General features: G+C 36.0%; 1 protein-coding gene across 2 annotated transcripts in view; it reads left to right on the forward strand.

Moving 5' to 3' along the window:
• The window catches only part of CDKL3 (cyclin dependent kinase like 3), a 32,968-nt gene extending 6,308 nt beyond the window's left edge, over positions 1-26,660 (forward strand). Inside the window, exons 3-12 of one of the 2 annotated variants that reach the window (XM_027546490.1) lie at positions 8,928-9,106; positions 10,334-10,446; positions 11,817-11,956; positions 16,300-16,388; positions 18,549-18,702; positions 18,809-19,137; positions 20,256-20,346; positions 21,705-21,867; positions 22,909-23,006; positions 25,674-26,660. In XM_027546490.1, the coding sequence (XP_027402291.1) occupies positions 8,928-9,106; positions 10,334-10,446; positions 11,817-11,956; positions 16,300-16,388; positions 18,549-18,702; positions 18,809-19,137; positions 20,256-20,346; positions 21,705-21,867; positions 22,909-23,006; positions 25,674-25,733 (1,416 nt within the window). In that variant the 3' untranslated portion in view covers positions 25,734-26,660. Of the gene's footprint in view, positions 1-8,927; positions 9,107-10,306; positions 10,447-11,816; positions 11,957-16,299; positions 16,389-18,548; positions 18,703-18,808; positions 19,138-20,255; positions 20,347-21,704; positions 21,868-22,908; positions 23,007-24,927 lie in introns of those variants that run through there. The other variant, XM_027546491.1, reaches the window with a different exon arrangement.
• The last annotated feature ends 480 nt before the right edge of the window (positions 26,661-27,140 follow it).

Below are 27,140 nucleotides of genomic sequence, written 5' to 3' on the forward strand. Positions count from 1 at the left end.
AGAATTATTATCATTGTAATAGGAGTTCTATGCATTGTGGGAGATTTCACTACAAAATAAAGGAGAATCAAACTCACTGTTTGAATCCAAAATGTGATAATTCATATCATATACAAAAAATAACTCTAAATGGATTAATGACCTAAATGTAAGCACCAGAACTATAAAACTCAGAAGAAAACATAGGTGGTAATCTTTGTGGCCATGTGTTAGGCAATAGTTCTTTAGATATGACCTCAAAAGCAAAAGTAATCAAAATAGACAAATTGGACTCCATCAAAATTAAAACCTTTTGTGCATTGAAGGACACCATCAAGAAAGTAAAAAGACAGTTCACAGATGGGAGAAAATATTTGAAAATCAAATATGATAAGCAACTAGTTTCTAGATTATATAAAACACAATTCAACATAAAAAGACAACCCAGTTTAAAAATAGGCAAAGGACTTAGTAGACATTTCTCCAAAGAAGATAAACAAATGGCTAATAGCACATGAAATGATGCTCAATATCTCAAGTCATTATGGTAATGCATATCAAAAATCGCAGTGAGGTACCATTTCACACTCACTAGGCTGGCTGTAATTTAAAAAACAGACAAGAGCGAATGTTGGCAAGGAATTTGAGAAACTGGAACCTTTATACACTGCTGGTGGTAATGTAAAATGGTGCAGCTGCTATGGAAAACAGCTTGGCAGTTCCTCAAAAAGTTAAACAGAATTAGCATATGACCCAGCAATTTTACTCCTAGCTATCTATCCAAGAGAATTGATAGCATATGTTCACATAAAAACCTGCCCAGGAATGTCATATAAGCATTATTCAAAATAGCTGAAAAGTAGAAACAAATATATATTAGCTGATGAATGGATAAACAAAATGAAGTATACCCAATAATGGGATTTATTCAGCCTCAAAAAGGAATAGATTGCTGATGCATCCTACAGAATGAGTGAAACTTGAAAACATGTTGAAAAAAATCAAATGCAAAAAACACGTAAGTATAAATTCCACTTAAATGAAAAATTCAGAAAAGGCATTTTTGTCTCCAGATACGATGGAGTCCAATTTGTCTGGGCTTCCCAGATGGCACTAGTGGTAAAGAATTCGTCTGCCAATGCAGAAGACACAAGAGACCTGGGCTCAGTCCCTGGGTTGTCGGAAAGGTCTCCTGGAGAAGGAAATGGCAACCCACTCCAGTATGCTTGCCTGGGAAATCCCATGGACAGAGGAGCCCGGTGGGCTACAGTCCACAGAGTTGCAGAGTTGCACATGACTGAACATCTTTCTTTGATTGCTTTTGCTTTTGATGTCATATCTAAAGCAAAATAAGTTTATATTTGTTTATTTTTGAAGAAATGTCTATTCAAGTTCTCTGCTCATTTTTAAATTGGGTTATTTGTCTTTCTATTGTCAAGTTGTATTTTCTATATTTTGGATAGTAGATCCTTATCAGATACATGGTTTGCTATTATTTTCTCTTTGGGGTTGCCTTTCTGCTTTCTTAATACTGTTTTTTTCCCACTCTGCTTAGTTTTTTTAAATCATTTCTTTCTCTTTATTGATATCCTTTATTTGGTGAGACATTCTGTTGATACTTTTCTTTAGTTCTTTAGATATGGTTTCCTTTTATCTTGAACATATTTAAGCAATGCAAGAGAAGACTCTACACATGGACATCACCAGATGGCCAACACCGAAATCAGATTGAATATATTCTTTGCAGCCAAAGATGGAGAAGCTGTATACAGTCAGCAAAAACAAGACCTGGGGCTGACTGTGGCTCAGATCATGAGATCTTTAGTGCCAGATTAAGACTTATATTGAAGAAAGTCGGGAAAACCACTAAACCATTCAGGTATGACCTAAATCAAAACCCTTATGATTATACAGTGGAAGTGAGAAATAGATTTAAGGGACTAAATCTGATAGAGTATCTGATGAACTATGGACATGAACAGAGGTTCATGACATTGTACAGGAGACAGGGATCAAGACCATGTCCAAGAAAAATAAATGCAAAAAAGTAAAATGGCTGTCTGAGGAGGCCTTACAAATAGCTGTGAAAAGGAGAGAAGTGAAAAGCAAAGGAGACAAGGAAAGATATACGCATTTGAATGCAGAGTTCCAAACAATAGCAAGGAGAGATAAGAAAGCCTTCCTTAGCGATCAGTGCAAAGAAATGGAGGAAAACAATAAAATGGGAAAGACTAGAGATCTCTTCAAGAAAATTAGAGATATCAAGGGAGCATTTCATGCAAAGATGGGCTCAATAAAGGACAGAAATGGTATGGACCTAACAGAAGCAGAAGATATTAAGAAGAGGTGCCAAGAATATACAGAAGAACTGTACAAAAAAGATCTTCATGACCCAGATAATCATGATGGTGTGATCACTGACCTAGAGCCAGACATCCTGGAATGTGAAGTCAAGTAGGCCTTAGGAAGCATTACTACGAATAAAGCTAGTGGAGGTGATGGAATCCCAGTTGAGCTATTCCAAATCCTAAAAGATGATGCTGTGAAAGTGCTGCACTCAATATGTCAACAAATTTGGAAAACTCAGCAGTGGCCAAAGGACTGGAAAAGGTCAGTTGTCATTCCAATCCCAAAGAAAGGCAATGCCAAAGAATGCTCAAACTACCACACAATTGTACTCATCTCACACACTAGTAAAGTAACACTCAAAATTCTCCAAGCCAGGCTTCAGCAACATGAACCATGAACTTCCAGATGTTCAAGCTGGTTTTAGAAAAGGCAGAGGAACCAGAGAACAAATTGCCAGCATCCATTGGATCGTTGAAAAAGCAAGAGAGTTCCAGAAAAACATCTATTTCTGCTTTATTGACTACGCCAAAGCCTTTGACTGTGTGGATCACAATAAACTGTGGAAAATTCTGAAGGAAATGGGAATACCAGACCACCTAACCTGCCTCTTGAGAAACCTGTATGCAGGTCAGAAAGCAACAGTTAGAACTGGACATGGAACAACAGACTAGTTCCAAATAGGAAAAGGAGTACGTCAAGGCTGTATATTGTTACCCTGCTTATTTATCTTATATGCAGAGTATATCATGAGAAATGCTGGACTGGAAGAAGCACAAGCTGGAATCAAGATTGCCGGGAGAAATATCAATAACCTCAGATATGCTGATGAAACCACCCTTATGGCAGAAAGTGAAGAAGAACTAAAGAGCTTCTTGATAAAAGTGAAAGAGGAGAGTGAAAAAGTTGGCTTAAAGCTCAACATTCAGAAAACTAAGATCATGGCATCCAGTCCCATCACTTCATGGCATCTAGTCCCATCACTTCATGGCAAGTAGATGGGGAAACAGTGGACAGAGTGGCTGACTTTATTTTTGGGGGCTCCAAAATCACTGCAGATGGTGATTGCAGCCATGAAATTAAAAGATGCTTACTCCTTGGAAGGAAAGTTACAACCAACCTAGACAGCATATTAAAAAGCAGAGACATTATTTTGCCAACAAAGGTCCGTCTAGTCAAGGCTGTGATTTTTCCAGTGGTCATGTATGGATGTGAGAGTTGGACTATAAAGAAAGCTGAGCACAGAAGAATTGATGCTTTTGAACTGTGGTGTTGGAGAAGACTCTTGAGAGTCCCTTGGACTGCAAGGAGATCCAACCAGTCCATCCTAAAGGAGATCAGTCCTGGGTGTTCATTGGTAGGGCTCATGTTGAAGCTGAAACTCCAATGCTTTGGCCACCTGATGCGAAGAGCTGACTCATTGGAAAAGATCCAGATGGTGGGAAAGATTGAGGGCAGGAGAAGGGGACGACAGAGGATGAGATGGTTGAATGGCATCACCGACTCGATGGACATAAGTTTGGGTAAACTCCGGGAGTTGGTGACGGACAGGGAGGCCTGGCATGCTGCAGTTCATGGGGTCACAAAGAGTCGAACATGACTGAGCGACTGAACTGAAAAGAACTGAATAGTCTTTTTCTTGCAGGTTATATCTGGGCTTCTTCAGGCAAAGCTTCTTATTGACTGCTTTTTCCCCTTATGAATGGCCATATATCTTTCTTTGCACACCTTTTTTGGGGAATTTTCTTGGAAATTTTGTAATTTTTTGTTGATAACTGGACATGTAAAATAATACATTGTGGCAATCTGGAGATCAGAATTTCCTATGTCTCAAGGTTTTCAGTTGTAACTGTTTGTTAGTTATTTTCCTGAACTAATTTGTGAAGTCTGTATTGTTTGTCATGTATGACCACTGAAATCTCTGCTCAGTTAGCTTACTGGTCAGCTAATGTTTGAACAGAGATTTCCTTAAATTCTTGAAACTAATAAATCTCTCAGCCATATTTACTGGGTATTTACTGAGGGCTCCTTCTCTCTCTGTGTTGGGGCATTTCTTCAGTGTTTAGGCAGAAAGTTTACAACTTAGCCCTTCTTGCTTGTGTAGAACCTAAATTCCACCAGACTTGAGAGCTTAGGGACAATCTCAGGTCTTTCCTAGTGTGTGCACAGCTGGACATGTACCCTTCATGATTCTCAGTAATATGTTGGAACTTTGCAGATCTTTTATGGACATCTCACTCCCAGCCTCTCTTTTTAATTAAGTATTTTGGTCAGCTTGTTGTTTGTCCTGTTATAGCTCCCTCAGGTGGCTATAATGTTATTTGCTGCTGCTGCTAAGTTGCTTCAGTCATGTCCGTCTCTGTGCGACCCCATAGACGGCAGCCTACCAGGCTCCTCTGTCCCTGGGATTCTCCAGGCAAGAACACTGAAGTGGGTTGCCATTGCCTTCTCCAGTAATGTTATTTAGTAGCTGCTAATTGTTTCTGACAAAGGCCCTTTGCCCTGGGCGAGCTCTGAGTTAGGTCAGTGAAGACAAAACTTCTGGTGGAGTTTTCCAGTAATCTGACAGACATGTTAGATAATGACTGTTACCTGGGAATGGGGCTTTGGAGGAGATCCAACGCTATAGCTAGGAGATACAGCTTCCTCTGGTGGCTACTAGGCTGCTAGTTTTCAGCATGATTTGGGGGTGTTGGTCTACCATGCTACCAGGAACTGGGGAGTGGGGAATAGAAATAGGATAACTCAAGAATACCAGTGGATCATATGGTGAGGTTATGTTTTCACTTTTTGAAGAAACTGGCCAAAGTGGCTATACCATTTTATATCTCCACCAACAATGTATCCGTTTTTCTGTGTCCTCCCAGTATTGTTATTGTCTTTTGATTATCACTATTCCAGTGGATGTGAAGTCGTATCTCTCTCTCTCTTTTTTTTTTTTTTTGAGCAGTAAAACTGTCTTTATTCACCAATGACATGATCATTTCTGTAGAAAATTTTATGGAATCTACAGTAAAGTTAAAAGAACTAAGCTGTAAGTTTGGGATTTCCCTGGTGGTCCAGTGGTTAAGATTCCATGCTTCCAATGCAGGGGGCACGGGTTCCATTCCTGGTCTGGAAACAAAATCCCACATACCACAACTAGCCAAATAAATAAATAAAAGTATTTTTTAAAAAAAGAACTAAGCTGTAAGTTTATTAAGATTGTAGGATAGAAGATCAATATACCAAAATTATTTGTATTTCTGTGTATTAGCAAACTCAGAAACTGAATTAAAAATACCATTGTAATAACATCAAAAAAGAAAATACTTAGAGAAAATAAGACCTATACACTGAAAACTATTAAACATTGATGAGAAAAATTAGAGAAAATCTACACACATAGAAATACTGTTTATAGAGGTCTCAGTGTGATTGTCAAAGACCAAAGAGGATGTTGTTAAAACAGAATTTTAGAAGTTGGAATTCAGAGAGTGCTTGATTCTCAAAGATAACAAAATTCTGCATGTAGTCAGGGTGTTAACTGTTAAATAGAGTGAACATATTAGGGTGTCAACTGAGTGTATCTTTATGCATGTTTAGAGTACTGAGGAGGAGAGAGCAATGGCACCCCACTCCAGTACTCTTGCCTGGAGAATCCCATGGATGGAGGAGCCTGGAAGGCTGTGGTCCGTGGGGTTGCTGAGGGTCGGACATGACCGAGCAACTTCAGTTTCACTTTTCACTTTCATGCATTGGAGAAGGAAATGGCAACCCACTCCAGTGTTCTTGCCTGGAGAATCCCAAAGATGGGGCATCTGGTGGGCTGCCGTCCATGGGGTTGCAGAGAGTTGGACACGACTGAAGTGACTCAGCAGCAGCAGAGTACTGAGGAGGAGGGTCACGGCTGTGTAGTAGGCAGAATATGTAAAGTGATATTTTAAAGTGCTTTTCCATGTCTACTTTTGCTCATGTTATATTCTCAGATCTTGGTATAGTACCTGGCATGTAGTAGTCACTCAGTAAAAGTTGTGAAAGTAAAGAGGGACTAACAAAGTTTTACAGATGGTGCCTTTAAGCTGATTCATTACCCTAAGATAATTATTTGGCCAATTAGGAGGAAGACTTGAGGCAGAACAAAAGCTAAACCCAAAAGCTTATAGCAATAAGTTATATAAAAAAGGAAAGATCCCAGAATTCTGTCACCAAGATATTTTCACTTGTGCTATGATACTTTGCTGGTGATGAGAGTATGCTTAATGCATTGATAAAGTTTTTAAACGCCTTCTTTGTTTCAGGCACTGTACTGGGCATGGGGGATATAGCCTCAACAAAACAGATACACATCTTACCCTCATGGAACTTACTGTCCAATGGGAATGACAAGTAAATAGGCAAATAATAATAAAGCACGACAAATAACTGTGAAGGAGGAAATGTAGAATAATATGTAAAAGGAACCTCTATTGCAGACATCTCAGCTGAGACATAAGGAAATAGTTGGCGAGGCAGTGTTCTAGGCGGCTGGAACAGCATTAGCAAATGCAAATGATGACACAAACCTGGAAAATTGGGAAACTAATATTCTATAGGCTAGGGAAGAACAGCTGAGAATGTGAGCAGAGGCCAAATCCTGTAAGTCCTTACCAGCCATTTTATGTAGCTTCAGATTTGTCCTATGGCATGGGGAATCCTTGAAGGAGTGACATAATCATACACATGATTTTAAAATAATACTCAGATTTCATTGTGGGCAATGAATGGGAGGGGATCAGAGGGAATTCAGGGAAACCATTTAGTAAGGTAATTTTGATGAGAGAGCTGAGGGACCTTGAACTAGGGAGAGAAGTGGATGGAGAGAATATGGGACCTGAGGGAGAAATGTGCCTTGATTTCTGGCTTGAGCCTTGAGGTCAATGTTGGTTCCATTCACTGAGCTAAAGGACTCTTAAGAACAAATGGGTTTTGGGGAGAAGATAGTCCATTTAGTTTTTAATTATCTGAGTTTGTGGGAGTGTGTGGGTCAGCCTTATGGGACTTCTTGCAGGCTTCTTCTTCTTATGGAAACCAAGAGAAATATCTTGGTTAGAGATAGAAATATGGAAATCATTAGTATATAGATAGTCACTAAGGCCTGTAAGAGTAGGTGAGATTGAGATGAAACAGCCATAGGTGGGAAGAAGCCCAAAAGAATATGGTATTCCCATAACCAAGTAAAGAAAGTGCTAAAAAAAAAAAAAAAGTAGATGAGATTGTGCAAGAAACAAGATGCATGAGAAGAGAAGCCTAAGACCAGAACCCTACATTTACAGACAGAGAAAAAGAAACTGCCATTGGAGGAAACTGGTCCCAGAAGTCAGGAATGGAGTGGTTGCCTATATTTTTACACTAAGATGTCTAGTGAGGGCTTCCCTGGTGGCTCAGCTGATAAAGAATTGCCTGCAACGCAGGAAACCTGTGTTCGATCCCTGGGTTACAAAGAGCCCCTGGAGAAGGGAACAGGGGCTACCAGCTCCAGTATTCTGGCCTAGAGAATTCCATGGACTATATATAGTCCATGAGGGTCACAAAGAGTAGGTCACGACTGAGCAATTTTCACTTCACATCTGGCAAGATATGTATTGAGGGGTGTCTGTTGGATGTAGCAACAATGAAGTTGTTGATGACTTTGGCCTGGACACTTTTTTAAATTATTTTTTATTGGAATATAGTTGTTTTGCGAGCTTCCCAGGTGGCACAATTGGTAAAGAATCCACCTACCAATGCAGGAGATGTAAGAGATGCGGGTTTGATCCCTGGGTCAGAAAGATCCCCTGGAGTAGAAAATGGCTCCCCACTCCCATATTCTTGCCTGGAAAGTTCCCTGGACAGAGGAACCTGGTGTCCTACAGTCCATTTGGGTCACAGAGAGTTGGACACAACTAGGGGACTAAGCAAATAGTTGTTTTAAATTGTGTTAGTTTCTGCTGCACAGCAAAGTGAGTCATATATATATATATTCCCACATTTTTTGATTTCCTTCCCATTTAGGTTTCTGCAGAGCATTGAATAGAGTTGCTAGGGCAGTTTGAATGGGGGAGCAGAAGACAAGATTGCTCACCTTCCACTTGAGCAGTGAATGAGTGATCAGAAAGTGAATAAGTAAAAATAATGTTTTCAAGAAGTTTAGCTATGAAGGAAATGAGACAAGGGGCAGTACCTGAAGTGTGACATGGGGTTAATGGAAAGTTAAACTTTTTCCATTAAGTTCTTTTTTATTTTTCTTTTAGGAATGTGATTTATCTTTTCAGTATTACCTTCATTATTATCTTTTCAAGGGGTTGGGACGATCCCCTGGAGTAGAAAATGGCAACCCACTACAGTATTCTTGCCTGGAAAATACCGTGCACAGAAGAGCTTAGTGAGCTACAGTCAGTGGGGCACAAAGAGTCAGACACAACTGAGTACACACACACAACTATTTATAGTTACATATTTTTGCACTGTGTAGTTAATCCTTTGCATGTGGTAAGAAAATAACTTTACTATCTTAATTAGCTAGATTTTCTCTTAATTGTTGAGAAATGTTCTAGATAATGAAATCTCATTTCAATGTATTACATCTTCTGTTTGTTTTTTAGATCATTCATCGAGATATAAAACCTGAGAATATTTTAGTATCCCAATCAGGAATTACTAAACTCTGTGATTTTGGTTTTGCACGAACGCTAGCAGCTCCTGGAGATGTTTATACGGACTATGTGGCTACACGCTGGTATAGAGCTCCAGAATTAGTATTAAAAGATACCTCTTATGGAAAGTATGTATACTTGGGGATCCTGCCTGGCCTTTCCTAGCCATCTTTTTTTTCCCTTGGTGTTATTTGTCACCTGAACTACTGACAAACTCTGCCTTCTGCATCTGGGCTTGGGAGAGAAAAGGGACACCCCCAAATAGAGCAGAGAGACCCTAGACATCTATCCTGCTGCTGTTGATGTTGCCACACTTGCCCCTTGGAGCTGAGTGGCCCCAGCCCCAGGAAACTTATGCAGAAATCTCTCAGGCTGCCATCCATGCTTGCCTTAAGCTGTGCCCCACCCTTTACAGAGTGGCCTCCTTGCTTCTCTGTAGACTCTAGATTCTGCAGACATTTTAAAATCTACTCTGGCAGTGTTATCACAAGTTTCCTAGTTCCTGAGTATGGCAAAGTCTTTGCAAACACTGACAAATAATAATTTTTAAATTGTACTAGATATTTCAAAAAGTAGAAAGGCCTCAGTCTGTTGTGAATCAGTAAAAATAGTATAGGAAACAACAATCTAATAAACAAATAATGAATCTTGAAGAATGTAAAGACACCATCAAGAGTGTGAGGGTTACAAATTCCTCTGTATCCTCACCAGCACTTGTTATTATCTGACTTTTGGATTCTAGTTATCCTTATAGGTGTAAAGTGGTATCTCCTTATGGGTTTGATTTCCATTTCCTTGATAACTAATGATTTTTGGACTTCATTGTTGATTTTTTTTATGTGCTTATTGACCATTTATATATCTTCCTTGGAGAAATTTCTATTCAGATCCTTAGCCCTTTCTTAAATTGGACTAGCTTTTTATTATTAAATTGTAAGAATTCTTTGTATATCTAGATATAAATTCTTTATCAGATACTTATTTGCAGATATTTTCTCTTATTTAGTTGTCTCTTGATTTTCTTGATGGTGTGTGTCATTTGAGAAACAGAATTTTTAATTTCGATGAAGTTCATTCTGTCTGTTTTTATGCTTTTGGTTTTGCCAAGTCCAAGACTGTGAAAGGCCTCTGTTTTAAGAGGTTTGTAGTTCTAGTTCTTAGATTTATGTCTTCCATCCATCTTGAGTCAATTTTTATAAGTGGTGTAAGATAAGGTTATGGACATAGGTTCAATCACTGGTTGGGTAACTAAGATCCTGCAAGTTGCACAGCATGGCCAAAAAAAAAAGGGTTTTTAAGAAAAGATGTTTTATATATTTCTCCATGAAAGAGTGATTTATTCTTGTCTGTTTCAGACCTGTGGATATCTGGGCTCTGGGCTGTATGATCATTGAGATGGCCACTGGAAATCCCTATCTTCCTAGCAGCTCTGATTTGGATTTACTTCATAAAATTGTTTTAAAAGTAGGTAGGTATTACTGAAATGTACTGTTAAATGCCTAAATAAGTGTTTTCAGATAAATTCTGCTTGATTTTCAAATTTAGTCTCTCTTTATAAGAATAAGGAAGCATACTGTTTTGATAGATGAAAGTAGATGGATGCTTTGGGCTGATAAAAAAAATGTAGAAAAATTCTGTTTTTGAAAATAATATATTTTTTTGCCTGGATGCAAATAGCTGTACCATGTTGATGGTTGATACTAAGAAAAATAGTAAAATAGGAACCTACTTCAGTTTGTCTGAAAGTTGTTATAAAATTTTGACTTCTACAAATATTTGCTTCTTTCAAAGAGGACTTTTAAATAATAGAATTGATTTTGATTTTGATGCTCTTTTAAAGTGCTTAGAAATAGAAAACCAGTTGTTTACTAAGAAAACTTTTATTAACCACAGTAGATAAGCAGATAGCTAAATATCTTATTCAAAAATATGTTTGATGATAGCTGAATTATTTGATGATCTGCTTTGACTACCCAAACATTTTCATGGTTAGTGTTGCTCATGGAGTTTCAAAGATATATTTCTGATTGAGGAGCTTGAGCAACCTATTTTGTGATGAGAAAGCTATACATAAACATAGAATTACAGGATCATGAGGTAGGTACTTTGAACAACTCTAAAATCTGTGAATCTGGATAAATATTGGTTAAAGATACAGTTCACACCCTTAAAGCATCATACTCTTTTCTGTCATATTTAAAATTCTGGTTATGAGATTAATGGTGAGAGAACTCTAGAGATGATGGGATCAGTTTTGTCGTTTTACAAATGACAAAACCAAGATACAGAAAGGGAAGATTTGCCCAAGGTCACAGAACTAGTTAAGAGCAAAACTAGTGGTAGAACTTAGCTCTTTCCACTCCTATTTATAGTTCTCTACATTCTGCTACTAATCTATAGCCTTGTTTTTTCTTTACAATATTTTTATTTCTATATAATTTTAGTATTTTAGCTGTTTTGAATAAGACTTTGCTGATAAACACTTGCTAGATAAACCATTTTGATACCCTTATAGAAATACGTAAAACTTTGAATGTAAGCATTATATATTATGTCTTGTATTTTGAAAAAAGAAAATGCACCTGTGGTTTTTTATTCTCTACTGCCTATGTCCTATCAACAGATTACTGGGGAACTCACTTTTTTATGCTATATTCAGAAGGTAGTTCCTTATGCTATATTCAGAAGATAGTTTCTTGTTCAACTTTTAAAAATTGAGAGAACTTAATTGTTATTCTTTCTTTTAGTAATTTGATGCAGACCATATAACAATTTGATTATTTTGATTGTAGAATAATATCCCTGTTTTCTTATGTATGTATTTTTTTCTCTTTTCAGGCAATTTGACACCTCACTTGCAGAATATCTTTTCCAAGAGTCCCATTTTTGCTGGGGTGGTCCTTCCTCAAGTTCAACATCCCAAAAGTGCAAGAAAAAAATACCCAAAGCTAAATGGATTGTTGGCTGACATAGTTCATGTATGTTAAGAGATTAAGGACTTATTTCTTGGAAATTTGCATAAATTATAATACAGTTTTAAGATATGACTTTAATGACATTCCAAAAGGATTCATGGAGTAATATTAACTGTTCAAAGTTACTATATTCTTCTGTGTTTATGTCTTTAGTTCAGAGAAGTTAAAAGTCACAGACTGTTAGAACTGAAAGGCCCCTGGGATAATCTGGTCTATTCTTTTTTGTTAATTCCAATTTTATTGATAAACTGGAAATTTTTAAGGATAAACTGGAAAATGTTAAGGACTTACCATGTTGATCAACACCTCTTAACAGCCAGTCTTCCCAGCAGTCTACCCAAGAGATTTCTTCCTTGTACAGTGATATTCTAAGGTATGTCAAGGCATTGGCAGCTATAGTTGTAATGTTGTTTGAGGATATACCAGTGCCAAAATTCAGGTTGAGTTGGAGAAAACAAAAACATATAGCACTTTTAAATTAGTTTAAAATTTAAATTTTATTTTGAACTGCATAATAAATATACCAGCATACTTAGAATAGAATTCAAGAAGTGAGAGAGCTACTTGCTTCTGTTTATTTTCTCTTCCCAGCCAATTTTCTTTCCCAGGGTCAATTAACTTGTCTTACTTCTAATGTACAGCCCTTAAAAAAAGTGGTAATCTAACTTCAAAGCAAGTATAGCATGGTGTTTATGAGAGGGGGCTCTGAATTCACATGAACTTTCTTTAAAACCCAGCTCTGTTACTAATTAGCTCCATAAACTTGAGCAAGTCAATCTCCATGCCTCAGTTTACTGAGTTATAAAAAACATTAACAATATTTATCTTCTGGAGCTGGAGGATAAAATGAGTTAATGGTAGAAACCTTCTTAGCACAGAGCCTTGAATAAGCTGTCAACAAATGTTGTTAATGTTAACTGTTGTTGCTGTCTTTTAGATAAAACAAAACATGACATGTAACATCTAAAGACTTATCAAAGGAAGAAAGTTGTTTCTTTGGTAACTGTAAAGAACTAGAGTTTATTAAAGGATCAGTTTTTTTTTTGCTACATTTTCCACTTTAATTTCTTTTTTTTCATGTCATAGTTTTGATTTTACAAAGAATACATAATGATCATAACAAAATAGAATACTTGATAGAGAAGTTAACATTTTCCCAACCCCCACAATCCAGGAAAAATTACTGTTGATGTTTTGGTTTATATACTTTTCCCAACCAAATACATGCATAACTGTTTATGCTTTTTAAAAGGTGTCATACTTTATTGTGGTTTAGTCACTAAGTTGTGTTTGACTCTTTTGTGACCCCATGGGCTGTAGCCCTCCAGGCTCCTCTGTCTATGGGATTTCCCAGGCAAGAATACAGGAGTGCATTGCCGTTTCCTTCTTGAGGGGATCTTCCCCACTCAGGGATGGAACCCGCATCTGCTGCATTGGCAGGCAGTTTCTTTACCACTGAGCCACCTGGGAAGCCCTGTCTTACTTTACACACTGCTATGTAACCTGTTTATTTTCACTTAGCATTATAGTTTAAGCATACTGCCATGTCAGTAAATATGGAGCTGTGTCATAATTTTAGTGCTTGCATAGTGTTTCATTGTATGACTATACTATAGTTTATCTTGAAATTTTGGACATTAGGTTTCAGGTTTTTTCCCTTGCTGGTAAAGATGCTACAGTAGACATCTTTTATATGTCTGTATGAACTTGTGGTATTATTTGCTTGGGATAAATTCCTAGAAGTGTGACTGGTAGGCCAAAGGGTTTATACTTGTTAGGACTTTTGGCATACCTAGCTATTTTTCCCTCCAGAAAGATTTTATAGATTTATACCCAAGTAGCATTGGGTATAAATCTCTATTCTCAGTCTAACATTGAATATTATATATTAAAAATATTTGCAACTTAATTAACCAGAAATAAAGTATATTTTTAAAAATTGCGCTTTCTTCATTACAGGGAAGTTGGACATGTTACTGACATTAATTGGTCATTTGTAGTTCTTATTTAAGAATCCTTAAACTATTTGTGATTTAAAGTATACTTTTACATTGACTTGCCAAATAATCATATTAGTGTCCTGTTTTATATGTTCTAAATACTTTTTTCAACTTGAATAATCCAGTGATTTGGAATGCCACATTTATCATAGACAGATTGCTTATACATGCTGAGGTATATTTGTATTTCACTGATTTCTCTCCTTATTCTATTACAAGTACAATTTTGAGTATTATAACATTCAAATACATCTTTTTTTTTGGTCACACCATGCAGCTTGTGGGATCTTAGTTCCCCAACCAGTGATTGAACCTGGGCCCTGGCAGTGAAAGCGCTGAGTCCTAACCACTGGACCGCCAAAGAATTTCCTAAAATACATCTTTATACCTGGTGTAGAGCATGTATTTTTTTTCATAGATTTAAAAATTTTAAACAATATTATAATGGTATAATTTCTATACAGTAAGCTACATGATTTCAGATGTACAATTTGATGAGTTTTGGTAAATGTATACATACCTGTGAAACCACCACTACAATCAACATACCTAAAATTTCCATCACTTCCCAAAATGTCCTTGCATCCTTTTGTCATCCATTTTTCCCTTCATTCCTGTCCCTAAATAACCACTGATTTATTTTCCACTATAGTTTGTATTTTCTAGAATAGTCTGTAAATGGAATCAAACAGTGTATATACCCTTTTATGTCAGTCTTTTTTAACTCAGCGTTATAGTCTAGAGATTCAGTTCATGTTTTTGTGTGTATCAGTAGTTTATTCCTTTTGATTGCTGAGTAATATTCCATGTATGAACATATCACAATTTTTAAAAAAAATCTGTTTCCCTGTTTTGGGTTGTTTCCTCTTTTTGGCTACTACAAGTAAAATCGCTGTTGACATTCACTTCTAAGTCTTTGTGTAGGTGTGCGTTTTTATTTTGCAAGGGACAACAGCCAGTCTGTTTCTCAAAGTGTCATATTTTACATTTTCCAAACCAGGGCAAACGTTTAACTTCTGTAAATTATACTGTTTACAGAAGGAATATTTATCTGCTTCCAATTGGCTGTGACCTTTTAGCATTTTTCTTCCTAAGTTTTATTGATGGGTAACTATTAACGTTCTAAAATAAGCACATACTTTTAGCTAGTTTCAGTCTTAAGGATATGACTATTCTCACATCATAAAGACGATAATAGACTTTATGAGTCAATTTTTTTAAATTGTGGTAAAAAAAAAAAACCAACCACGTAACATAAGATCTATCCTCTTAACCAAATTTTAAAATGTACAGTATGATATTGTTAACTATATGCAAATTCTTGTATAGCAGATCTCTATAACTTTGTCTGTGAATCAATTTAAACTAGACTTTGTGAAATAATCAGAAGTGTAATGTTCTGTGCAATTACTTTATACATTCTGGATTTTAACTATCGTTTCCATTTATGAGATCTTAGACCAATTACTTGTCCTCTTTGGGCCTTAGTCTCCTCATCTCTACAATGAAGATAGTAGGCGTACCCACCTTGTAGGGTTGTTGCTGGGATCAGGCAATAGGAAAAGACTAGACAGAGTGTTGTATGACAAACACATAATAAGCATAAATAAAAGTTACCTATTATTAGTATGTTTTGCCTTCTTTTGGAGGAAGAATGAAAATTATCAGGCAAATGGCTTTTATTCAAATTATGTCTTTAATATTTGCATTAATGTATTCTAATTATGATTATTTGATTATATGTAGATTCATTATATACAACTTATTTTCTGATACTCTTACTTCACTGTCTCTTTGTTTTGTGGGGGTTTTTTGGTTCTCAGTTGAAGTAATCCCAAGTGAAGGGAAGCAGAAAATAGCTGTTCTGATAATGGGTTATTGAAGGATTTGGGGGCTTGGATATTTGTGAAATTGTTTTATGCCATATAAAAAGCATTGAATTAGGAATCAGACAATATGAGTTAAAATTCTAGTTTGGCAAATTACTAAACATGCTTCTAGCTCTATAAAATGGAAATAAGTTATGAACTTTCTTCCTTACAGAGCTAGATAAGAGGACCAAAATGAGCTAATTAATTCCTACTAATTCCAGCAGAAATAGACTGACTTCTGTTTTGGCTAGAAATAGGACATTTAACCTGTAGTACTGCTTTACAAGTACAAATTTCTTACGGAAACAAGTGGTCAGAACTCACTGTCAAAAATTCCTGAGGTCTAAATTCTATCTTTTCAAGAACTCTTTTAGCTCTGGGTAATTAATTATACCTGCATTTGTGAAATTTAACATTTACCTTAAGGAGACATGTTACGAATTTTTTTAACATGGAATCTTTTTTCATTTTCTAGGCTTGCTTACAAATTGATCCTGCTGAGAGGATGTCATCTACCGATCTTTTGCATCATGAGTATTTTACTAGAGATGGATTTATTGAAAAGTAAGCATTTTGAGTGAGTGTGGACTTTTTCGTGTTTTGTATTAGGAAATTTTACTACCATGAAAATTGCTACATAGGTTAATGTTACACAAAAGAATTCAGTTTATCAAAAACTTACTGAGTTTTTGTATTAACTAGATATATGGTAGACTTACAGATGTCATGGTGAAAACTCTAATAATAAAAATAGTGCAGTTAACATTTATTACACAGTTACTATGTCCTATACAGTGAGCTAAGCTCTTCACATGCATTTTTCAATTCTTACTATAGGGCAGAGATAACATTAAATAAACCATCAATACTTTTTAGCCTTGTTTCTACTTAGATCCCTGACTCAGAATAGTCCAGTTTTTCCTCTTGATAGCATCTCTGACCTATATATTATAATTAGCATTCATTTCCCAGATGATTTTTTTCCTCTGCTTTACTTATTATCTGTTGCAGTTCCTGTTGTTTTATTCTCCCCACCAAACTGGAAGTTCCCTGAAGACAGGGACCATGGCTCTTAAAGCCTTTCTCTGTCCCACATTGTATCTAAAATATATGCTAACAATGTGGATTCATAAATCAGCCATGCTTCTTTAAAAAAAGAAAACACCATTTTATATTTGGGCTTTGAAAGAAACAGGAAAAGTTTGTTAATTGCAAAATTATTGTTTGCCTTGGAGTATGAGGCAGAAACATAAATATCAATTTAAAATGTGTTGGAGTTAGGATCAGGCATAGGAAAGTCCAGGACCTCCATCGAAAATAGACTGAAGTAGAAAAAATCAAAGAAAAGGGAACTGTTGAGAGTAAGTAGAACCTGAAGCATTTCAAGAATTTTATTCTAAAACAGAAAATGAGAAGATATATTAAAAGTGCCATTGATGAGAAGTATCAGTTATTGAATAAAAGAGTTGCTTCCTGTCAATTCTATATAGACTCATTTGATTTCTCTTGGATATTTAGCTATTGGGATTTTACTATCACAGGGTGAAAGTTCTTGAGTTCCACAAGGCAAGGAAATTTTAACAGAAATGTACCATTTTCTTATTCAGCCGAACTAATCACACTGGTTTTTTTTTTTCCCTTCATCTCACACTTACCCTTTTATTATAATTCTAGGGAAGATTTCATTCATGGTAGAACTTATTCAGTCTCAAACTGATAGCAGTAGCTGCTTCAAGAAGGGAAACTGTGTAGCTCGGGGAAAAGGGTGGAAAAGGAGACTTTTCAGTATAACCTTTTGAGTTTTGAGCCATACAAACTGGACTTTCTATTTAAAAATAAATAACTTTTATAAAAAGCCAAACTAGGACTTCCATAGTGGTCCAGTGGTTAAGAATCTGCCTGCCAGTGCAGGGGACATGGGTCCAACCCCTGGTCCAGGAAGATTCCACATTCCGCAGGGCAACTGAGCCCATGTTCCAGGCCACAACAGCTGAAGCCTGTGTGCCCAAGAGGCCATGCTCCGCAACGAGAGAAGCAACTACAATGAGAGAAGCCCATACACCACAACTAGAGAGTGGCCCCTCTCTACTAGAAGGGCAACTGGAGAAGCAGTGTGCAGCAATGAAGACCCAGTACAGCCAAAAATAAATAAATAAGTATATATTTTTAAGTCAACCTAAAGCCAAAACAATCTCGCTTCAATATTGATGTATTCTATTATAATTCAAAAATATGTCTCTAGAGTAAGATTTTAGAAACTAGTTCATCTTTAAAGTCCTGTTAAAAGAACAGGATTTAAATGTACTCTTGGGCACACAGGCTTCAGCTGTTGTGGCATGGAACATGGACTCAGTTGCCCTGTTAAAAGAACAGGACTTAAAAGGGACAGAGTGGCCTGAGTCTTCTTTGAAGAGAATAGTACATTTATCAGGATTGAAAGCAGTGTTTTTATTAAGTAAGCTTTACATCACAAAAGAAAACTAATTCATATGTCTATCTTGTGAAAGTTTTATTAATAGTAAATTACCATGGAGAAATTGTTGAAAGATGTATCTTTACCAGGAAACAACCTGTATTAGGTAAATATTGTGCCATCTCTTGGCATGCATTACTGACAACTTGTTTATGCTGTAGCTCAAATGTAAGTTAATTGATTAAAAGGTCTTTTAAAGATAAAACAGTATCTACATAAATAAAATTATTTGATATTGCTTGTTTTATCAGATTCATACCAGAACTGAAAGCTAAATTGCTCCAAGAAGCAAAAGTCAATTCATTCATAAAACCAAAAGAGAATTCTAAAGAAAATGACTTTATGAAAGAAGAAAGAAAAACAATTTATACCAATACACTGCAAAGTACTTCAGTTTGGGGAAAGGTAAAAACTGGTCTTATTTTTAGCTAGTATAACTGTATTATAGTTAGTACTCTAGTGATAAAAATAACTGTTCTCCTGACTCAGATTTTGGATGTATCTATTCTAGGAATTGGAAAAAGAGAAAAAGCCCAAGGAGATCAAAGTCAGAGTTACTAAAGTTAAAGGAGGAAAAGGAGATATCTTAGAACCAAAAAAGATAGTGTGTGAAGGTGGACATTGTCAACAGGTTGCAGCTGAAATTGCTCATACTGTGTCTCAAGATACAAAACCTGTAATCAGTGAGCCCCCAAACCCTGTCAATCCCAGCACTAACGCTATAGGCATGAAAGACGATCCATGTGCTGGAGGTGGTATGGTAATGCCACCCATCAATCTAACTAGCAGTAACTTGATGGCTTCAAATCCCAATTCAAACCTCTCCCACTCCAATTCAAGGTGAGTTTTAACAGAAAATGAACAGAAGGAAATGGACCTAAGTTTTATAATGTTTTTATATAATGGTATTTCAAAGAAGCAAGTTTGTAATGTCTGTATATAAACTGAATTGGAAGGTGTATTGAAATTATAATCATATAATGGGCCATTACTAAATTCTTCTTAAGAATGCTATAGAAGAAATTAACTTTTCTTGGCTATGCTCTAGGTGTGTGGTTTTTCACTAATGCAGTTTGCAAAAACCTCATTTTGAAAAAAAGGCCCTCAGAAAAATTACTTCCCGTTTGAAGAGAAAAATGTAATGTGACCTCACTTTTGGTATTGATGTGCCTTCATATAGCAAAGTAAGCTTTATTTTCCTATTGTAGCAAATTATCTAAATGGAAAAAAGATAGTTGAAAATAATTTTATGTAGTCAGATAGCTTTTCAAGGTCAAATATTTTGGGAGAAAAACAACATACTGGATCAATTTTAGATTCAACTACCAATACAGATTTGAGACACTGGTACCATGAACCTAATTAATCAAGGGCAGTGTGACGGATGGATGGCAAGAGTCTGTCTAGCAAGGCATCAGGGCCAGTTCTAAATTTAGGGAACTGCTATGGCTCTAGATGGAAAAGGAGGCTCGGTTCAGCATCCTAGAAGACTAGTTCAATCCTAGCAGGCTGGTTTGGGCTGTAAGTTGTGAAGCTTAGGGGTCTGCAGAGGTGGCAAGTGGACATGTCTATACAACAGACTACAGACAGCAAGTGTCAGTCGTTCTTGAGGTAACTCCCAAGCCATGGTTGTAATAACCATAATTATAAACTAGCCTTGGTCAAAAGCTCAGAAATTCATGAACCCAGTAGTTAAGAGATCCAGGTTCAGAACAGATAGAAAGGACCAAGTGGGCCAGCTGGAGTAACCCCACCCACAGCATGGTGTCACCACCACGAGTGAGTTGTTCTCTGCTCTGTTTTTACCTCTTAGAGTAGTTGGTACTTAAGGACTAACAATTGCATTTTGGCACATGTTCAAACAGTAGACTACCATGGTATAACTTATCATTATTGAAGCTAAAACAGAAGTATTTCTGAGGAATTTTAATAACTTCTAATTTGTTTTTAAATAATAGGTTAACTGAAAGAGCCAAAAAGAGACGTACGTCTTCACAATCTATTGGACAAGTTATATCTAACAGGCATGAGGATACAGGTTCCACTCAAGTAAGGCAAGAACCTCATCATTAAATTACGTCCTTTTTCAGCATTATCCTCTCACCCTGTGTCCTTGTCTTTGTTTTTAGGGCTCTAACATTTTTTTTTTAATGTGCTTTTATTTTTCCCTTTTACCCTGGAGTGAAAATAGGTCATCATTTCCTTAATGCTTTCACAGTTTTAGTTAATTTCTTATAACTTGATTTGTGTATTCAATGAGTGACTTGGGGGAAAAAAGGTAAGATTTTCCTTTAAAAATCACAAGACTCTTTGATTTTTCACTTCAAAAAATGATTTTAATATCTTACTTTATAGATTAAGAGCAATTGCCAAATAAATACATCTTACTTTTCCCAAGAAAACATAATTGGTGTCATTCATTTCCCATTTTTCACATAGGAAAATAGTTTACTTTATAATTGAAACAGTGTTATTTATAATAATAAGACATTGAAAACAACACATCCATCCAAGAACAAGTGACTGGTTAAATATGTTAGAGTTTATCCACATAATGGGATACTGAGCATTACATTGTGGAAGTATTCATTAACCTAAGAAACTTTCTATCATCTGTTGTAAAATAAGCAAAAACAGGTAGCACAAAAGTTTTTCCAGAATGCTGAGTTTACAAGTAATTTTTTCCTTTGGGTTTTCCCAGTGTCCAGAGCACATCATTTTGTAAATTGAAAAATAAGTTATTAATAAAATGAACCAGAGCAGTTTGTTCAAAATCAGAGTGCAATGAATAGGATAAAAAATTAAAAGTTGAGACTGTGACTCTCATGATCAAGACTATTCTCAGAATATTGAGTAAGCTAAAAAAATTTATGAAATTTTTATTGGAGTTTGATCCGTTTATATGTTTGATGATACTCTCTTCTACGTCTTTTTAGAAAAAATGATTTATCTTCGGCTGTGCTCAGACTTTACCGTTGCACAGATTCTCCTCCAGTTGCAGCGAGCAGGGCCTACTGTCTAGCTGTAGTGCCGGGCTTCTCACTGCAGTGGCTTCTCTTGCCGTGCAGCACGGGCTCTAGAGCGTGTGGGCTCAGTAGTTGCGGCTCTCGGGCTCTAGAGCACAGGCTCAGTGGTTGTGGCGCACCAGCTCAGTTGCTCCGTGGCATGTAGGACTCTCCCAGACCAGGGATTGAACCCTTGTCTTCTGCATTGGCAGGCGGATTCTTTACCACTGAGCCACCAGGGAAAGCCCTCTCTTCTACTTCTTAATTATTAAAATAACCTTGCAAAGACTAATTTTATGCCTATCTTACACCATCCAAAAGGCTGGAATTTGTTGGCTCCTCATCCAGTAAGTAGTTACACACCTTTCTTCAAATTAACTCTTGTTTGTTTGTTTTTTTTAGAGCCAAATGGAGAAGTGTGTGTTTAATGAGCGAACCAGCCAAACTGACCAAATGGCAAATGGAAACAAAAGGAAGCTGAATTTTCCCAGATCTGACAGGAAAGAATTCCATTTCCCAGAATTGCCTTTCATAATACAATCAAAGGAGATGAAAGGAATGGAAGGTACACATTTGTTGCATAGTTTTACAAATCTCCAGATAGAATATTTTAAAAAAACTTTTTTGGTAATATAACTTACATTTATGATTTAGGTAGAAAGAAGTATGTGTGTGTGTGTGTGTGTGCATGCTCAGTCCCTTCAGTCGTGTCTGACTCCGTGTGAAGCTGTGGACTGTAGCCCTCCAGGCTCCATGGGGTTCTCCAGGCAAGAATACTGGAGTGAGTTTCCATGCCCTTCTCCAGGGGATCTTCCTGATCTAGGGATCGAACCCACATCTCTTACATCTCCTGCACTGGCAGACAGGTTCTTTACCACTAGCGCCACCTGGGAAGCCCCAGAATGGAGTATATTGCTAGGCAAAATATTTTCATTGATGAAAAAAATTATTTTCCATAGTGAAATAAAGGGTAAGACTTAAAGGAGATAATTTTAAAGAAGGGTTAAGAAAATTTTTAAAATAAAAATTTTATTAGCTCAATTTTGTTGAAATGTTAGAATAGTATTTGAGGAAGATGTTTTTGGTTTAGTATATGACCTAGGGTAATTGCAGTTTCCTCTGTTTTTCTGTGATAACTTGCCCATGTAATAGCCGGAATGATGTATGTGTGCTTCAGCCATTCAAGGATTTAGTCAATTAAGATTTTATAACATGTATTGAGCTCATAAAATGAAACTCATTTTTTTTGCAGTCATTTCTTTGAAGAACAGTGACACCTTGTGAAAAGATAATATAATAGCAAGAAAATAGTACTTGCACAGCTCAAGAGGAATTATCTGATCCATTTAACAGTAATACTCAGAATTTTAAAAGTAAATGTCTTCTTTATTTAGAGGACAGACTGGTAGACTATTTGTAAAATTATATAACAAATCATTTATGACTGATATTTTATACCATTACAGCTCATGATTTGTTTAGTTCCTTTATAATAAACTGAGAAACTGACTTTAGTGGATATCAGAATTTCCATTTGAAACTCTTGAAAAGGAAAATAAAATTTCAAGGTAAGAGTAACAAGTTCTCATATATATTTTTGCAAAAGTGAAACAGATAAAAGTGTTGAAGAGGGAATCAAAGAGAACGGATTCATCTAAAATACCAACTTTACTTAATGCAGATCAATATCAAGAAAAACAAGAGGTAAAACTTTTTATTGATAGCTTTTACTAAGTAATGATGTTTAGAACATTTGACTTAGTATATAATTTTAGTTATTACTGTTGGAAAGTTAGATAAAATTTCAAAATTCTGTAATCTTTGACCTCTAGAAACAGAACTATATTTTCCTAGAAAATTATAAAGGTTTTAAAAAATGTCTTATTTTTGAGGGTAGTAAATTTGAACCCTCATTTGAATGTTGAGTGATTGAATATATGCTACCCAGAGAAAATAGTATGTGTGTTATGTATACTACTTGGTGGTAGGTAAACCATGCCAGAGGAAAGGAATAGTGGTATAAACATAGGATTATCCTGGCCACAAGAACATATATATTTTGTCTTTAGCCTTTTTCTTCCTATTTTTTCCTCCAATTTATTCCCCCATCTCTGCTCTCTAACTACTGTCCTATTTTCACAAAGATATGCTCTCAGCTAAGTATCAGATAAGCTTGAATTTCATTTGGGGATCTTGAAGCGATCAGTATCTATTATAAATTAATACTTTTTAAAGTTTTTTTTTTTAAGGGAAAGGGATTGTGCTGAGCATCCACTGAATTAAATTATATTAACAGCCTTCTATCCTGTACACCTGTGAGGTCATCAACTTTGTTATCTTGGTTTCTTATTTTCTAAATAAAATTGACTACATTTTTATTTGTGATAAAATTAGCACATACTTATTAAGGAAATTTGAGGAACTTATAAAAATAGAAACCATCATCTGAAACTATGTAAGAAGGTATTTTTAACTAAGTCTATTAATTTCTAAAACATTAGGTAAGAATTATCAGACACTGTTAGATATACTTTCACAGTGACATTTAGGCCTTATTCCTGGCCTTGAACTTGTTGACAACTCCACAATCAGTTTTGCAGAGAAGAAATATTGTCTAGATAGAACAAGAAAGGCATTAATGGTTATTTTTTAGTTTGTTATAAAAAAGAATAAGGTGACTTCAAACGTTTAAACCTGGGTGACTTACTGATGTCACAGCATGTTGAACAGCACACCATTTGCACATTTTTTGAATAATCGGATGAGGTAAGGGTCTTGAGTTTGGGTGGACTAGTAATGTGCTACATGTGTTTGTCCTACCGTGCTGTGAAAGCCCTCAGAACTAAAATTACATTTTAATTCAGGAAGAAAGGAACTCTTAAGACAGTTCTGACATTTTAAAAATACATAATAGGAAGGGAAAATCCCTTTTTGTGCACATGATGTAGAACTCCTGAAAAGATGATCTTTTTAAGAGTAACAGTGAAACAGTTGTAGTTATTAGAAATATCCAGAAGTCATCAATGATAATTATAGTTTATATGTATCAGATTGGCCAAAAAGTTTGTTTAGGTTTTCCATAAGATGGTAAGGAAAAACCCAACCCAACACTAGTCATTCAAATACAGTTCTGACAAGTGACAGAAATTACATATGAGGCTGATTCAAATGCTTTTAATAAATTAATGTCAGAATTAAGAAAATGTCCTAAATTTCAAGTTGATAGGTTGTTAATTTAGCGCGTGAGAGAATATGATATGCTTTTAAAAACTTAAGACAGGGAATGGCAGCTTATTTGTTCTATTCACGGATTTGTTTCTGACTTACTAAATCACATCCAGGCACTTCCCAGTTAATAGTGTAGGCATGTATTCAATAGATTCTATGACCTAGAGAGAAATTCCAATTACTGCTGAGTGAGTTAGGCAAGAAAGAAGAGTCCACAGAAAAGCCTCCTTGAGTTTTGTCTTATGATGATAATAAGGACTCCTTTGCTAAGTAGTCTCCCTGTGCCGTATAAAATAGCTCCCAGGTGCAAAGTACAAGTACTTATCTGTGGCTGTATTTCCTTAGCCAAAGACTCACCATTTCCTCAATTAAGGTCCTGTTTCTATTTACTTTTTAGAATACAGGAAATGCACAAACTGAAAGGAAGAAGAACCTGCCAGATGTAGAGTAGAAAATGCAGCAGCTGAAAATTCAGGGAACCCCAGAATCACACTGTATGGTTAAAAAAATCCTTTTTATTAATATTACATACACAAAAACGTTGACTAGAGAATTCTACAGATAGATCATAAATCCTCTGTAGTTATGTGTAAATTCAACCTAAATTTGTTTTTAAATTTATTAATCTATAAATGTTTCATGTTTTCTTAATTTGAACATTAATTTATAAAAATTGCCTGACTGGTACATCCTAATAAAACTACAGCTTATGTTTGGTCATATGATTTTATTTGATGACCTGTTATCTCAGTCATGTTTGATTACTGGTCATTCTTAGCTTTGGTTCAGAACTTTATAGATAGAAAGATTTCTAAATGTGTAGTAAAGTGAGATTCCGATGTCTGGGAGCACCAGACATTTCTGAGCAAGCAAGTACACTTGATAGCATGAAACATGGGTTTGGTTTTATGCTGGACATTCTGGAGCAGTATTTAATTGAACATATCATGAAACATGTTTAAAATGATGGAAATTGAGCCAAATATTGAAGGAAATCTTTTGGCTTGACCAGCATGTTTATCATTTAGTAGTTTATATAGAATATATTGTTATGTATAATTTAACATAAACATAGTCAAAGTTTTGGCAACATGTATTTATATTCTTATCCCTGGTTCTTACTGGCTTGGTTTCTGATTTTAGGATGGAGATGGCCATTGTAAGGGGAAGAATTTGAAGAGGAACAGACTTTTTTTCTGGTAGTGTCTTCTCTTTTAAATCTTAAAAAATACAAATTAGCAAGTCTTCCCTTTTAATTTTATGTACAACAGAAACATAACATGAGCTGTTACGACAGTAGTTAGTCCACAGTAGCATCATCCAACTTTGTTTTGTTAGCAAACCATTAATAGTTTTCTTCTTTCTTCTAAAAATTCTGTTCATGTGATGTTATGATTTGGAATTATAAAGTCATCTCTTCTCTACGTGCTTTTTTACTTGCCATGATTACTGAGTAGGTAACACATCCTGTCATATGACCCATACTGTATTTCTACTGATCTCTGCCCTCTGCTAGTCATGTAATCTAAGTGTCAGTTCCTCTGCTAGTCATGTAATCTAAGTGTCAGTTTTTTTCTAGACTGCTCTAGCTTCCTGAAGTGAGTTCTTAATGAAATGTCTGACATTTTTAAAAAAAAGTAGTCCATTATATGATTAAAAATATGTTCTGTTAATTAGCTATAAAAATATTTATAATACTTATAAAGTATCAAAACTATATCATATTAAATGTTAATTTTTTTTATTCCTTTAAACAACTGCCAGCACTCTTTCAGGTTCCTAGTTCAATCTGATAGTGCCTTTTATGTAGTACAAACTTTTTCTATTTATGTATGACCCAGAAGAGAAACACTACCAAAATTCTTGGTTGTCATATTATTCAAAACACAAAATGAGATTGCTTGGTATTTTACCAAGACTCTGCCTGATTTTGTATTTACCAAATAGACTTGAAAAACAAAGGAAAACATAATTTCTTTATTATGATATTGTGATCTCTTTTCAACTTATTAAAAGGTTCATTAAAATTTGCAGTGAGAGCTGCTAGCGGCCAAGGGAGGGGGACACCCTCTTTAAAAAAAAAAAAAAAATTTGCAGTGAGTTCTCTGGTGGTCCAGTGGCTAAGACTCCATGCTCCCAATTCAGGGGGCCCGGGTTTGATCCCTGGTTGAGGAACTAGATCCCAGTTCAGTTCAGTTCAGTCACTCAGTCGTGTCTGACTCTTTGTGACCCCTTGGACTGCAGCATGCCAGGCCTCCCTGTCCATCACCAACTCCCAGAGTTTACTCAAACTTATGTCCATTGAGTCAGTAATGCCATCCAACCATCTCATCCTCTGTCGTCCCCTTCTCCTCCCACCTTCAATCTTTCCCAGCATCAGGGTCTTTTCCAATGAGTCAGTTCTTTGCATCAGGTGGCCAAAGTATTGGAGTTTCAGTTTCAGCATGTCCTTCCAATGAACACCCAGGACTTGACTTCACATTCCAGGATGTCTGGCTCTAGATGAGTGATCACACCATTGTGGTTATCTGGGTCATGAAGATCTTTTTTGTATAGTTCTTCTGTGTATTCTTGCCACCTCTTCTTAATATCTTCTGCTTCTGTTAGGTC

The sequence above is a fragment of the Bos indicus x Bos taurus genome, chromosome 7 (assembly GCF_003369695.1).
Source record: "Bos indicus x Bos taurus breed Angus x Brahman F1 hybrid chromosome 7, Bos_hybrid_MaternalHap_v2.0, whole genome shotgun sequence".
In the NCBI taxonomy this organism is placed as follows: domain Eukaryota; kingdom Metazoa; phylum Chordata; class Mammalia; order Artiodactyla; family Bovidae; genus Bos; species Bos indicus x Bos taurus.